The following is a 13,869-nucleotide window of genomic DNA, read 5'->3' as shown; positions in this document are numbered from 1 at the left end:
CGTCCGTTGGCGGACGGCGCTGATTGGTGGTAGGTGGCGTCACTCAGGGGAGAGCCCGCCCACTCCGGCGCGGCCGTGTGACGGAGCGGCCCCCGGGATACTCGCTACGGTGGCCGGCGGGGGCCGGGCGCAGGCGCGGTGGCTGCTCCGCCGTCCGTGCCGCAGCGGGGTGGCTCGTCCCGACCCGTCAGTGCGCCATGGGCGGCAGGATCGAGTGCGTGTTCTTCAGCGAGTTCCACCCCACGCTGGGACCCAAGATCACCTACCAGGTGAGGGGCCCCGGCCATGGGCGCCCGGCAGCGTTGTACCGCGGGCCGGGGCTGAGACCGGGAGCGGGGCTGATCCGCCTGTGCCGCTGCAGGTACCGGAGGACTTCATCTCTCGGGAGCTGTTCGACACCATCCAGGTGTACGTCATCACGAAGCCCGAGCTGCAGAACAAGCTGATCACCGTGTGAGTGCCGCGGGCTGCGCCGGGGATCTGTCCGTGGGGTCCCCCCGTTCCTTTGGTGCCCGTGATAACCCGTGCGGGAGGTCTGGGTACCCGGGGCTGCGTGCGGTTCTGTCACTGCCAGCTCCGAGAAGGGCAAACGAGTGTTGAGGGCAGTGCTGGTGTTAAACGGAGACTTTATTCCCTGGTGGTGGACTCTCTTAACCCCTTCATTGCGTGTGTTTTGCACTCTGGCCATCTGAGGATTAGGGATCGTTTTAAATGTAGAGCAGAGAAGCCCCCACTTCCAGAACTATCCTTGTGTGGTGCTCAGGCTGCCCTGAGGGCATAGGTGCAGGTTATACTTGTCATCCCGCAGGACAGCCATGGAGAAGAAGCTGATCGGCTGCCCTGTGTGTATCGAGCACAAGAAGTACAGCCGAAACGCTCTGCTCTTCAACCTGGGCTTCGTGTGCGATGCCAGAGCCAAGGCCTGTGCGCTGGAGCCCATAGTGAAGAAGCTGGCTGGCTACCTGACCACCCTGGAGGTGAGCCCTGAGCCGGTGTGAGCAGAGGCTGGCTGCCTCACAATGCGACCCACAGAGCCACCAGTGACCTGGTGCATGTTGTGGGTCACTGGGTGTCACTGGGGCAGGGACCCAGGTTTACAGCCAGGAGGTGATCACGCTGGTTTTACCCACACATCACTTGAAGGGAGAACAGGAACCGAGATGTGCAGAACCCCACATCTTGGTTCCTGTCCTGTGGGGCGGAGCTGACTTGGTTTTCTGCTCTCTTTATAGCTAGAAAGTGGCTTCATCTCCAACGAGGAGAGTAAGCAGAAGCTGGTTCCCATCATGACCATCCTGCTGGAGGAGCTGAATGCCAAAGGAAAGTGCACCCTGCCCATAGGTATGGAAGCCCTGCCAGCCCAGCAGTAAGGGCAGGAGTGGGGCAGGGAGGCAGCTGGGCCTTTCCCTGCCTGGATCCACTCTGCCTGTGCTTGATCCAGCCTTGCCCTGGGTGGCTCAAAGTGGTGGAAGGGATGGGGTGATGGCTGCAGACACTTCTGAGCAGCCGGGTGGTGCCTGGGGCTGATGGTTGTGAGCTCCCCAGGGAGCTGATGGTTGTGAGCTCCCCCAGTTTCTATGGGGACTGAGCACGCCCCTTTCCCCTGCCAGATGAGTCCAACACCATCCACCTGAAGGTGATCGAGCAGCGCCCGGACCCCCCCATTGTGCAGGAGTACGATGTCCCCGTCTTCACCCAAGACAAGGACGACTTCTTCAACTCCCAGTGGGATCTCACCACGCAGCAGGTCTGAGTGCTTCACTGGGGGCAGCATGCTTTGACCAGGATCTGTTTCCATCCTGCCCAGGGGCGGAGGGGTGTCGAGCTGTCCTGCAGATCACCACGTTAATAAGCACGGTTTGGTGCTCCCCTTGTCCCTGTGCTTTGAGCAAGCAGTTTCCCCAACAAGGATAAAATGCTGCTGGGGATGGAGCTGGCCTGTCCGAGTGCACACAGGGGAGTTTCTTGGCCTTCAGTGTGATGCCTTGGGCTTCTGCTCTCTCTCCTCTTAACTCTTGCTTCCTCCCCTCCTAGATCCTGCCCTACATCGATGGCTTTCGGCACGTCCAGAAGATTTCTGCAGAAGCTGATGTGGAGCTGAACTTGGTGCGCATCGCAGTGCAAAACCTGCTGTGAGTGCATGGAAGGGCCTGGCCAGCGGGCAGGAGGTGGGTGGTGGGTGCTGGCAGAGGGGGTCTCACGCTTCCCTGTCTGTCTGCAGGTATTACGGGGTTGTCACACTCGTCTCCATCCTCCAGGTGGGTCAGGCCATGGAGCGTGGGGCCATGAATGCGATTCAGGCAGCGGCTGCCCCATCAGGGTGGCCATGCAGGGGAACAGTGGGATTGGGAGCGGGGTGGGTCTGTCTCTCTTGGAGCCATGGCTGAGCAGAGCTGCTTCCCCTCACCCTGCAGTACTCCAATGCCTACTGCACCACGCCAAAGGTCCAGGATTTAGTGGATGACAAGTGTCTGCAGGAGGAGTGTCTGTCCTACGTCACCAAGCAAGGTACAGGGACCCCGCGCTGGGCTGCTGGCAGAGGCAGGAGGAGAGGGCAGCTGACTGGTGGCTTGTCCCTGCAGGGCACAAGCGCGCCAGCCTCAGGGATGTGTTCCAGCTGTACTGCGGGCTGAGCCCTGGCACCACGGTGCGAGACCTCATCTCCCGCTATACCCTGCAGCTCCAGAGGGTGGACGAGAGGTTGGTCCCAGCACCCTCCTGCTTGATCCCCAAGGGTGGTGGTGACACCAGGGGTGGCGGAGTGAGGAGGGAGTGCCCAGTCCCTATGTCTGTAGGTGGGGAACGGTGGGGCATGGTGGAACCAGAAGTTGGACACCTCAGCATGCGGGTCCCAGCCTGTTCTCATGCGCAGGAGGCTCATCCAGTTTGGTTTGATGAAGGGCCTCATCCGACGGCTGCAGAAATACCCCGTGAAGGTGGCCCGGGACGAGCGGAGCCACCCGGCGCGGCTGTACACGGGCTGCCACAGCTACGATGAGATCTGCTGCAAGACCGGTGAGGAGCCGGGCTCCTCGGGGCCGGTGGGAGGCAGAGCCCCCCGGGCTGGGCACTGCTGTCAGGGTCTCCCTCGCCCCTTTGTGCCGACTGCGGGAGATGGGGCTGGGGTGGGTTCTGTGCCCTGCTGCAATGGGAGCGGTTGGGGACCCCAGCCAGCCCCCCCTGGGCACCCCGCTGACACCCCGCTGCCTCCCCCCAGGGATGAGTTACAAGGAGCTGGATGAGCGCCTGGAGAACGACCCCAACATCATCGTGTGCTGGAAGTGACGGCGGGGGCGGCCCCGCGCCCGCCCCCGGCTGTGTCCCCGGACTGCAGTACCCCCGCCCGCCGCCGTGTCTCCGCCACGCCGCCAGGGGGCGCCAGAGGCCCCTCCGCGCCGCCGCTGCGCCGTTCCCCGAGGCGGCCGGGGGCGGAAAGGCTGCGCCAACGCTTGCCCGTTGCCATAGCGACGCCGCCGCCATGGCCGTGCCGGGCCCGGCGCTGCTGTTGCCCGCCGAGGCCGAGGCGCTGGTGCGGGCGCTGCAGGGCACGGAGCTGCGGGACATCGGCGGGCAGGGGTGCGGGGGCTCTGGGGGTCCCCGGGGAGTCTGGGACGGGAAGCGTGAAGAGGGGGGCTCCCAATTCGGGGTGCCCCTTTTGGGGCTGTAGCGGGAGAGGAGGACCCCAGTTTTGGGATGTCCCCATCGGGGGCAGGCAGAGGGGCAGGGCCGTGGGTGCAGCTGCTGCTGCAGGGAGCACACGAGGCTCAGGGAGCGCTGTGGGGTTTGGGGGTGCCCGGAGCAGGTTTCCCTGCATGAGGAGCCCATGGCCAGCAGCCCGTGGCACTGATGGCCTGCTGCCTGCCCTGCAGATGGCTCCGGCAGCAGGAGGCTGTGGAGAAGCTCAACATGGACGCCATCCTGAGCGCCTCCGTGGGCCAGGAGCAGCTCCTCACGGAGCTCTTGGTCACCTACGCCAAGGTGAGCGCCTTGCGTGTGGTGGGGATCCCCGGGCCAGGCCCTCAGCGGGAGCTGGGGTCAGCTGGTGGGCAGTGTGCAATCTGGGGATGGAAGGGTGGAGAACCGGTTGTGTATCCGCGCAGTTGGGTTTGGGTTGGCTCTTAATTAAAGGTCAAGCTGCGGTGTTTCTACTGGCTCGTCTCTGCTTCGTTTCTTGGAGGTTCTGGTCTCTTCTGCGAACCGGCCCCTCTGCTTATGGATCTCAGCGCTTTACCTGGGGCGTCCCAGCCCCGCATGCGCAGGGCTGCCCAGGGATGGGTGCTCAGGAGCTCTCTGCCCACTGGTCTGTTGGTGAAAAGCTGTTGATTCCTGAGCTGGTGAATGTAAAGGCAGCAGCGTGCCCCAGGGCTGCCCTCCCTCCATGGCCACGGGGGGACTCCAAAGGCTTTGTGGCTGAGCATTAGCAGTAAAACTGCTCCCCCCTGCAGCACTGGTCTGGAAGGCTTTGCTCTCCCCATCCCTTCCCTCTCTAGATTCCTGTTCTCATTGGCGAGCTGATCTCTGTGGAGATCTGGAAGCACAAGGTCTTCCCTGTGCTGTGCCGGCTGGAGGACTTCAAGCCGAGAAGCACCTTCCCCATCTACATAGTGGTGAGTAGAGGGGGCAGTGGGGCTGACCCTGGGTACAAGGTGAGCACCACTGTGCTTAAACACACATCTCACCCTAAAGATCTTGGAGCTGGGGTTTACATCCCAGCAGGCTGAGCAGCGGTGCTGAGCAGTGTGACCCTGGGAAGCAGCTGGCTCCCAAAGCCATGAGTGGTGACAAGCCCGTGTCCTTGCCCTCAGGACGGACAAGGATAGCTCAGCTCTGCAGAGGCCTCACCCCTGCCTAATTCCAGTGAGGAGCTTGTGGGAGCTGCGGGATGCAGCAAAAGCTGCTCCTAGTGGTGGCTGCTCCTGGCTTGGAGCTCAAAGAGACCTGGTGCTACCCTCACTCCCAGGCAACAGCCCCCCTGGGGAATTCCCCCCCTCTGAGCACTGTTTGGCACCTCTAAGCAGAGGCCTCTCGGAGGTTACACGCTTCTGAGGTTAAGGAAAATGTTTTTTCTTACTGAGCTCCCAGGAGCAGCAGTCCCTTGAGCCACTCTTGGCAATGGGATGATATCAGGAGCTGGGCTTCCCTGCAGAGGGATGATATCAGGAGCTGGGCTTCCCTTGCCCTAAAGCAAATCTGTCCAAGGCTTGAAAGTTTTAGCCCATTTTCAGTCCAGGGTAACCCCAGGGTAACTCGCTGGGGCAAGGTGGTGTCTTCCCTGGGCAGCCATTTGTATTGGGAAAGCATTGCCTCCAGTCTATCTCATGTTTCCTGGTCTCTGAACAAGGCTGTCTGCCCATTCCCAGGGGGCTGAGAGCAGCACCAACAGGCAGGAAGGGCACTGTTCTGTCTCAGGCAGTGGCTCTGTGCTGGTGCCAGGGGCTTCAGCTTGCCTGAGGGCTACAGTTGTACTGCCACGGTAGCACAAAGCCAGGGCCCTGGAGAGCCCTGCCTGCTGGGAAGCGTGGTTCTCTATCAGCATGTTACAGTGTTATAGGCATGTTAACATAAACATTAACGTGAACTGCATGACCTGGAGTTGTTTTAAAGATTACATCACTTGCATTTGGCTCTTGGCTTGTGTCTGGCCACATCTACATAAGCAGCTTCTTAGAAGAGCTCTTTTCTTGGTCCCGTTGCCTGTGCCCTCGGTGCTAGTGACTGCTCCACTGTGACCTAACTCCGTCATTTCCCTCCCGCAGCTGCGTCATGAAGCCTCCATCATTAACCTCTTGGAGACAGTGTTTTTTTACAAGGTAAGGGGCAGGTTCAGCGTTCCTCAGCTGGGGATGGAATCCACAGCCGTGGGGCTGACCCTCTGTGAAACTCCCGTTGTTGTGAAGGAGGTCTGCGAGTCAGCAGAGGACAGCGTTCTGGATTTGATTGATTACTGCCACCGAAAACTGACGCTGCTCGCAGCTCGGGGTGCCAAGGGACAGCCTTGTCCTGAGGATGTGGCCAGCCCCTCATCCATGCAGGTGAGGAGAGAGAACTGTAGCTCACTGGGGACACATGTGATGGAGGATGTGGGCAGCCTGAAGAGGCACAGAGGGGGTCTCCCCATGGAGACAGCCACGGCTTCCAGCCTGAGGCTTCCTGCAGGGCACGGTCTGAGCTCTGAGGGGGGATGCTGGAGAGCTGACAGTAAGGCAAAGCATTCATTGCAGGGGTTTTGGCCATTTGCCACTGCTCTTGAAAGCTGTGTGGCTGTGTCTCCCTGCAGCTTGTGAAGCCACCTTAGCAGCTGGCTGCTGCTGAGAGCCAGCCAGGGTTAACCATGAGAGGGATCCTTCCCGAAATCAGTGTATAATATGATGAGGAATCATCCTAACACGTTTCCCTCCAGTTTGCTTGGCTCTCTGAGAAGCACCTCCTCTCTGTGCTGGTCCGGGCCAGCACCGAGTCCAGAGCTGCTCCCACTGAGGTGCTCCCAGGCTGCTGTGCACACCTTCCCGGTGTGGGAGCTCTCTTGGCTTCCAGTGCTTCCCAGCACCTTCAGACTGCACTCACCACGAGCAGTGTCTGGAGCAGCAGGGTTAAAGTGACTGCAGACTTGGCTGGACCTCAATGCTTTGGCTTGTTGCCCGAGCACGTGCTCCTCTTCCCGAGAAGGGAAGGAACTGGAGGGCTCCGGAGCACAATAGGGATGTTTTCCAGGAACTGTTTTCCCAGCTGGGGAGGGGAAGGGGTGTCTTTGTTGGTGCTTTGACATGGCTCAAGTTTAAAATAAAACAATCTTTCCAGCCAATAGCATTCTCAAAAGCACTCGTCTCCCAAGGAGCCTGGCTTCCTCTGATTCATTCCAGCCCCTCCTGACTCCACGTACAATAACCCCCTATGAAAAAGCTGTTCCTGCCTTCTCCTGTGTTGTGGAGCCTCTTGTCCTTTGTGACTCTGCGTGGTGATAACCCCTGGAGCAGGACTTGTTCTGTTGTCCCCCAGAAGCACAGGCAAAACGTAATCCCTGCCTGAAGGCAGAGGAGATGAGGTCTGAATATCAGGAGGAGCTCTACAAAAGGGCCTCACTGCAGGAGTTTGGAGAGGGAGGGGGATAAGAGCCCATAGGGTTTTCTTAGTAGCGTGTGGGGCGCTGGCACGGGAAGCACAGGGCTTCTTACCACAGGCATTTGTAAGGGAACAGTTGCGGTGGCACTTTAGAGGAACACGAGGTGCTGAGCTCAGTGCTCTGCACACAGAAATGTGAGCTGCTGAGCATCTGGGGCTGGGGAGGAGGAGAGGGACTTGGCACTGCTCAGATCGGCTGTGCCAGGGGTCCCAAACGAGGCTGAGTCAGAGGGTGGTCAGGCTGTTACCCTGAGCACATGGGGATCACATGGAGTGTCCGTGCTGCCTGGGAAGGGAAGGAGGCCGGGTGGCTGGAGAGCATGGCATAGCTGTGGAGTGGGATAGCCACAGGCAGATACTCCAGCTGGCTGTACACAAGCTGCAGAGGCAGATCCAGGAGGGGTGGATGTAGGACTGCAGCTGTGCCAGGGCCAAGTTTGTCCCTCCTCCTCCTCTAGTTCCTCTGTTGACCATGCAGCTTTCCCCCTGCCTGAACCTCATAGGTCTCTGCAGGGCCATGGGCTGCAGGATGATCCCAGAATGGGAGAGAGGAGCAGTCTGGGACTGGCCTCTTCCAGGAGGTGTCCCTGTGCTGGGGCACTGCTGCTGATGGCCTCCCATGACCCATTAGGAATAAGGGGATGAGGAAGGAGCAGCAATGGTCTGTGAGCACTTCTGCAGCTGCCCTGTCAAACAGGCAGCGCTGGCACAGTCAAGAGGAGAAGCAGAGATTGTTTTGCAGGGCTCTGGTTTCCTCCCCAGTCTGTGGTTACTGATGCAGCCCACAGCCTTCCTCCCTGTAGCTCCTGGGAAATGGGGCCTGCAATCCTGAGGCTGTGCTTGTCCCTCCACAGGAGCTGCAGCAGCAGGCGGAGGCGATGGAGTTTGAGATTGCCCTGAAAGCCCTGTCCGTGCTGCGGTTCATCACTGACCGGGTGGAGAGGTGAGTTGCCCAGGACCAGCAGAGCACATGTGCCCAGCTCTCCAATGCAGATTCCATGGGATCCCTCTCAGCAGCTGCCTGTATCCATGGTGGCAGTGCCCCAGGGGGCAAAGGCAGCAGCACCCACCCTGCTCCATGGTACTCCCTTGTGTTTTTCCTGCCTCCCCCAGTTGCCTCAGGGAACGTTTATCTGTTCTGCATTTGTCTGCCTGCACCTTTCACCCTTTCTGCCATGTTTGCAGCCTGCCCCTGAGCGCCCTGACACGGATGCTGAGCACCCACAACCTGCCCTGCCTCCTTGTTGAGCTGGTGGAGCATTGCCCCTGGAGCTGCTGGGAAGCAGGTACGGATCCTGCCCTGCGGTACCCAGGGCACTGTGGTGACATGCTGGGACCTGCATCCGCTGATAGGCTGTAGGAGCCCTTGCAGAAAGCTGCTCCCCCTCTACGCTCCCCTCCAGCCTCCTCCCCTTGCTCCTCACTAATGCTTCCTGCCGAAAGCAGCTGCAGCACAGCTGGGCTGGGGACCCCTGCAGAGCTTCCCATGCTGATCCTCACACAGGGCTGTGCCTCCTCTGAGCTGATCATGGCCAGGACAGGAGTGTAGCAGCTCTGCCAGCCTCACTTGCTCCTCTGGGGAGTCTTGTCCTGGGCACAGAAAGACCAGAGTGCATCTCAGCCTTTCTGCGCCTTTATAGGACCAGCACGAAGGATTCAAGGCAGCCATGGGCTCTCCCAGGCAGCAAACCACTGGCCCTGAGGCTGCTGATCATTTAGCTTCGCTCTTGTCAAAGGCCTCTGATCAGGTTGTGCCCATCACAACCAGCCCTGCCTCCTGCCCCCCTGCCACCCCCCAGCTCCCCCACTGCCTGCCTCGGAGCAGGGGTGAGCACAGCCCTGTACCTAGGGGGTCACAGCACAGGCAGGGGAGGAAGAGATGCTGGGAAGCACGTGGCTCTGTGCCTGCTGGGGGGCCCAGCTGGATGTGGGAGCTTTCCTCCTTCCTCCAGCCATGAAAGGCATCCCTTCCCTCTGCCTGTGCGCTCGGGGTGAGAGGGAGCTTTGATCTGAGGCCCTGAGGGAGGGCCTAGAAAGAAACAAGAGTGCAAAGGCACTTCCAGGCTATGCAGATGCAGGGTTACATCCTCCTCCACCCCCCAGAGCAGCACAGTAGCTCCTGGAGCTTGTTTTGTCACTTTGGGTGTATTTATGCTACTTGTGGCTTTCACAGGCAGAAGAAACTCCAGAAAAGCTGGTGTTGGCCATGCTGGCATCCCAAATCATGGCTCTCGAGCCACTCTGTTGTTGCACTGTGGGTTCCCCCACCATCTACCAGCGCTCTACACTCCTGGCCAAGTACAGAGGGAGATACCTCAGGGATCTTCCAGTTCCTGCCACAACCCTTTTGTTTTAATACATGTTCTTTGTGCTTTTCACACTCTCTAATATATTGTCTCAGTACCAAGTAGGCTGCTATGCTGAACAAAAAGGTGGGGAAACTGAAGCAGGCAGAAGCATAGGGGCTTGCCTGCACTGCAGTGAGGCAGTGAGTGCAGGCTGGCATCCCCACCTCTGGGCTGCAGCACTGTCTGTCCCTGGAGCCTTGTGTTCTTCTGTCCCTCAGGCAAGCTCAAGAAGTTTGAGAACGGCACATGGCACGAGGTGCCCCCTGAAGACCAGGTGAAGATGACCAAGCTCGATGGGCAGGTGTGGATTGCCCTCCTCAACCTCCTGCTCAGCCCCGAGTGCCAGCGCAAATACCACTTTGATGGCTTCAACAGGAGCCAGCTCCTTAAGGTGGGTCCCTACGCCGCAAAGGCTGTGAGCCCCGCAGCACGGGAAGGACCTTGCCAGCACTGGGCACCTCCATGCATCTCTCCTTGTCCTCTCTGTGGGCTCCTGGAAGCCAGTGGTGGGAGAGCAGTGGGGACTGTCACCGTGCCAGAAGCAGCAAAGCTTGTGTTTGCAAGTGCACCTTATGGGACCCCTATGGGTCCCTCTGCCAGTGCCCCACAGATCCCTGCTCTTGCCATGCTGCTTCCCCAGCTCTGGCTCCCTTGTCTTGACCTCTCTCCATTCACTTCTCTTCCCTTCTGTGGCCACAGCTCCGTGTGTTCCTGACAGATGTCCTTGTTGACCAGCTGCCCAACCTGGTGGAGATGCAGAGATTTCTGAGCCACCTTGCAGTGACAGAGCCAGCTCCCCCCAAAAAGGATCTTGTCCTGGAGCAGGTATCCCATGGCTCTTCCCGCACCTCTCTGCTTTAAGCCTGAAAACTCCCTATACCCTTTTCCTCCCCCTAAGCTCAGCTCTGGTGAGTGGTGCCCAGGGTGAAGCAGTCAAACACCCATTTCACAATTCACCTTTATTGCTAGCAAAGGTGCCAGTGTGTGTGATGTAGGAGTCTTGTCCTGCCAGTGCAGTGGCCATGCAGTCACATCTAAAGGCGCAAATGCTGGGTTATAAACAGCTCTCTGGGTTGCATTTAGACTGCATGGAGCAGAGACACCCTAGTTTGCTTTAACAATTAACTCTTCATTTAACATTTATCAGTGCTTTCCTGCTGAATTCTGGACTCCCCCTGGTCATGGGCTGCTTGGCACACTGTGTACAGAGGGATGCCAAGGTCTGGAGATAGAGGCTGGAGGAGTCAAACTGTTCCCAGCTGATGTATGAAGCTTGATCCCTGAGGGTCTTCAAACAGTGTGAGGTTCTTGGGGGGTTAAATCCATGCAGTGGTAATCTCTGGAGCAGGGTGTTCCTTCGAAGCGTGTCTTTGTGTGAGCTGAGGGGAGAAACTGTGCACATCTCCAAAGAGGCAGTTGGGAAAAGCAGAGGCTCTTCCCCACTGCTCACTGCAGCAGACGGGTAGGCTGGGCAGCGAGGAGAGCAAGCATGCTGTCCCCAGCAGAGCTGGGTGCAAGGCCCAGGAGAGGGGTGATGTGCCCTATGCAAAGCTGAGCCATGGCAAATGCCAGGAGAAGAAGGCCGGTGGTTAGGGCTGGGATGGCAGCAGGATGAGGTGGTTATGGATCAGCTCCACGGGCCTCAACTGCCAGCGTGTCAGTGGCACAGGGACAGGAAGCTGCTGCCCGGGGACCTCGTCCAGCCCTTGCCCAGGCTGCTGCCCTTCTCCATGGCTCTGCCTTTGTGCCGGTGCCGTTCCTGCTTCTGCCAAGGGCTGGGGCTGAGCCGGGGGGCAGGCAGGGGGAGCCAGCTGGAAGCACACACGGGGGCTCCCTGCTCTGCCCAGAAAGCGGTGAACTCACTCCTTGTCTCCACGCCAAGCTGAGGAAAGGCCTTTTTCCATTCGGTTGCTCCCGGAGCAGCCTCCTCCCCTTCCAGGCCTGGCTATTTTTACTCTGCTGGAGCAGGCAGCGCCGTTTGAAGCAGCATCTCCAGAGCCTGAACTCCCCACGCTGCTCTTGGCTGGTGCTTTCCCTCTCGCACTGGCCAGCCCTGCCCTGGGTGCTCGCCTTCAGGGAAGGGAGAGTGGAAAACTGTGCTCAGGCAAATGGCTCCGGAGCACGGGGCTCACACTGCTGCCGGCACGCAGGGGCTGAGCCCAGGCCTTCCTAGTCAGGGGCTTCACTCACTTCCAACCAGACCCCAAAGGTTTTGCCTCGTTTCACTCATTGTCAAGCAGAACCATTCCATCCGTGTACCCAAAAGCACACCCTTGCTCCCTGCTCCTTCTCTGCATGTGCTGCCTCTGCTCAGCCCCCTGGGGGACATGCTCCTCATGCCTGGGGCTGCCTGTCCCCTTGAAGGCCCCCATACCACAGCTGTGAGCACCCCTTCCTCCTGCTCTGCCTCTCCCCACAGGTTCCCATCATCTGGGACCACATCCTCAAGAAAAATGCAGGCAAGTGGGAGGCCATTGCCAAGCACCAGGTGAAGCGCGTCTTCAGCCCCAGCGAGGAGGAGCTGAAGCTCCAGGCTCGCAGGTAGGGCCCTGGTACATGCACACAGGGTGCCCGGTGGAACCAGTATCCCCATTAGCAGCATGGAGCTGGGAGGGTGGAGGGGTCTGTGGCACTGCTGGGGATGTCCGTGTGTGACAGGGTGCAGTGGGGACAGCTCGCTGCTTGTCAGCAGCTCCCTGTGAGCAGGCTCACCCCTTCTCTGCCTGCTGCAGGTGGGCAGAGACCTACAGCCTGGACATGATGGAGGCTCTGGCTCCCGACAAGCCCCGCTGCAGGGTGTGTGGCACAGAGGCGGCCAAGCGGTGCTCTCGCTGCCGGAACGAGTGGTACTGCTCACGGTAAGGGAGCCCTGCAGTCCCTGTGTCCCCTGCAGCCCCCAGTGCTCCCTGTTCTGCGCTGCTATCACTCCACTTGCCATGTACCTCTCCACATCTTATGGCAAGGCTGATGTGCCAGGACACTGGGGGAGGGTTGTGTTGCCACAGCGAGGTGCTCAGCTGCCTCTGCCCACACTGAGAGCAGCGATGGGCTGCACTTCCCATGGTGACAGTGTCTCCCTCCCCTGCACCCTGGTGTGGCATGAGTGGGGAGGAAAGCACCCATGGCTCTGTGGGTGCAGGTGACAGCCTGAGATGTAGCAGCTGGGGTGGTGGCAGTAAATTAGCTCTCTAGTCCTGAACCATCTGCCAAGGGCTGGTGTTAAACCCTCTTAGCCCCGCAACTGGGGGCTGCATCCACCTCCCTGTTGGGATAATGCTCAGCCCTGCCACCTCCACCCCCGGTGCCCGCAGGAGCATGGTGCTGGGGTTTGTCCTTGTCACTGCTTCACTCCTGCGGTTGGACATGGCCCTGCTGTGCCCCTGCTCAAGCTTTGGGCACCCCACATCACAGCAGAGCCCCTGAGCAGCGGCTTCTCTTCCACAGGGCATGCCAGGTCCAGCACTGGCACAAGCACAAGATTGCCTGCAACCTGATGGCTGGGGAGAAGAAGTGACTGGTGTGTGGCCTGCAGCTCGCCCAGGCAGGGGTTTCCCCTCTGCGTGCAGCCCGGTGACCAGGGCAGAGAAGCCGTAGAGGCCGCTCCTCCCCGCTCCCAGCCCGGGGCAGCACTGCCCCGGCTCAGCCTCTCCTGCCACCCCTCATGCAGCCTTCTCCAATAAACCTGTTTGTGCACCACGCTGCTGCTTGGCTCCTGCTTGCTCTCCTAGCTGGAGATGCTAAACTGCTTCCTCCCCTCCCTTGCGCTTAGGGAGAGGGGGGTGTGCCTGTTTTCCCCCTTTGTAATAACAGAGTTCCCAGAGAACCCGAAAAGGGAGTCAGTAAGTCTTGGCCAAGCCCTCTGTGGCTGTGCTGTGAAGGGAAGGGGGTGAGAAGCCCTTCATGTCACCTCTTATCTTTTGGCAGCCGTGTTGGAGTGGGGGGGTGAGCAGAGGATGTGGTTAGCACCAGCATCTCGCTGAGAAAGCACATGAGTTTCTCGGGTGTTCATGATATGCCATCATGCCGGGATGATCCCCCCCTTCAGTAGATGTGACTTAGCACTGAGAGCTTGCCCCCCTGCTCACCAGCATCTCTGCAGGGTTTACTGCTGGCCTGCGCTGCCTTGGGGTGCATGACCCCCTCTCCCCAGCCAGCAGCCGCTGCCAAAGGGCTGGAGCCTTGGTCTGAGCACAGCTGGGAAAGATTGCCAGGGCTGAGCCCCTTGTTGGATGGGGTGTCTGAGCCCATGTGCTCACACACCCTGAAACGGGCTTTGCACAGCACTGCTGCTGCTGCAGGAGCCACGACAGCAGGCAGGAAACCGTCTCTGTCCGGCCACGCAGCCTGGATTCGGGCTGCTCGGCTGCGGCTGTGGCCAGGCAGAGCACAGGGGCTCTCCGGG

The 13,869-nt window shown here is 59.7% G+C and overlaps 2 protein-coding genes across 2 annotated transcripts; both read left to right on the top strand.

Annotated features, from left to right (window-relative positions):
* Nucleotides 1–135: 135 nt before the first annotated feature.
* NPRL2 (NPR2 like, GATOR1 complex subunit) lies at nt 136–3,319 on the top strand. The gene is made up of 11 exons (XM_061357298.1): nt 136–269; nt 362–453; nt 809–977; nt 1,233–1,341; nt 1,611–1,747; nt 2,035–2,132; nt 2,222–2,258; nt 2,415–2,508; nt 2,583–2,700; nt 2,873–3,015; nt 3,218–3,319. The coding sequence occupies exons 1-11, from the start codon at nt 198–200 to the stop codon at nt 3,283–3,285; spliced, it is 1,137 nt and encodes a 378-aa protein (XP_061213282.1). The 5' UTR covers nt 136–197; the 3' UTR covers nt 3,286–3,319.
* A 129-nt stretch (nt 3,320–3,448) lies between these two features.
* On the top strand, nt 3,449–12,981 carry ZMYND10 (zinc finger MYND-type containing 10). The gene is made up of 11 exons (XM_061357338.1): nt 3,449–3,576; nt 3,870–3,978; nt 4,491–4,607; nt 5,757–5,810; nt 5,898–6,032; nt 7,974–8,062; nt 8,305–8,405; nt 9,686–9,858; nt 10,167–10,292; nt 11,887–12,008; nt 12,912–12,981. The coding sequence occupies exons 1-11, from the start codon at nt 3,479–3,481 to the stop codon at nt 12,979–12,981; spliced, it is 1,194 nt and encodes a 397-aa protein (XP_061213322.1). The 5' UTR covers nt 3,449–3,478.
* Nucleotides 12,982–13,869: the final 888 nt, after the last annotated feature.

This window comes from Neopsephotus bourkii, unplaced genomic scaffold (assembly GCF_033783945.1).
Source record: "Neopsephotus bourkii isolate Nb327-2 ecotype Australia unplaced genomic scaffold, CSIRO-AGI_Nbou_v1 NB_887, whole genome shotgun sequence".
Taxonomy (NCBI): Eukaryota; Metazoa; Chordata; class Aves; order Psittaciformes; family Psittacidae; genus Neopsephotus; species Neopsephotus bourkii.
This window is presented reverse-complemented; position numbering and strand designations above follow the sequence as displayed.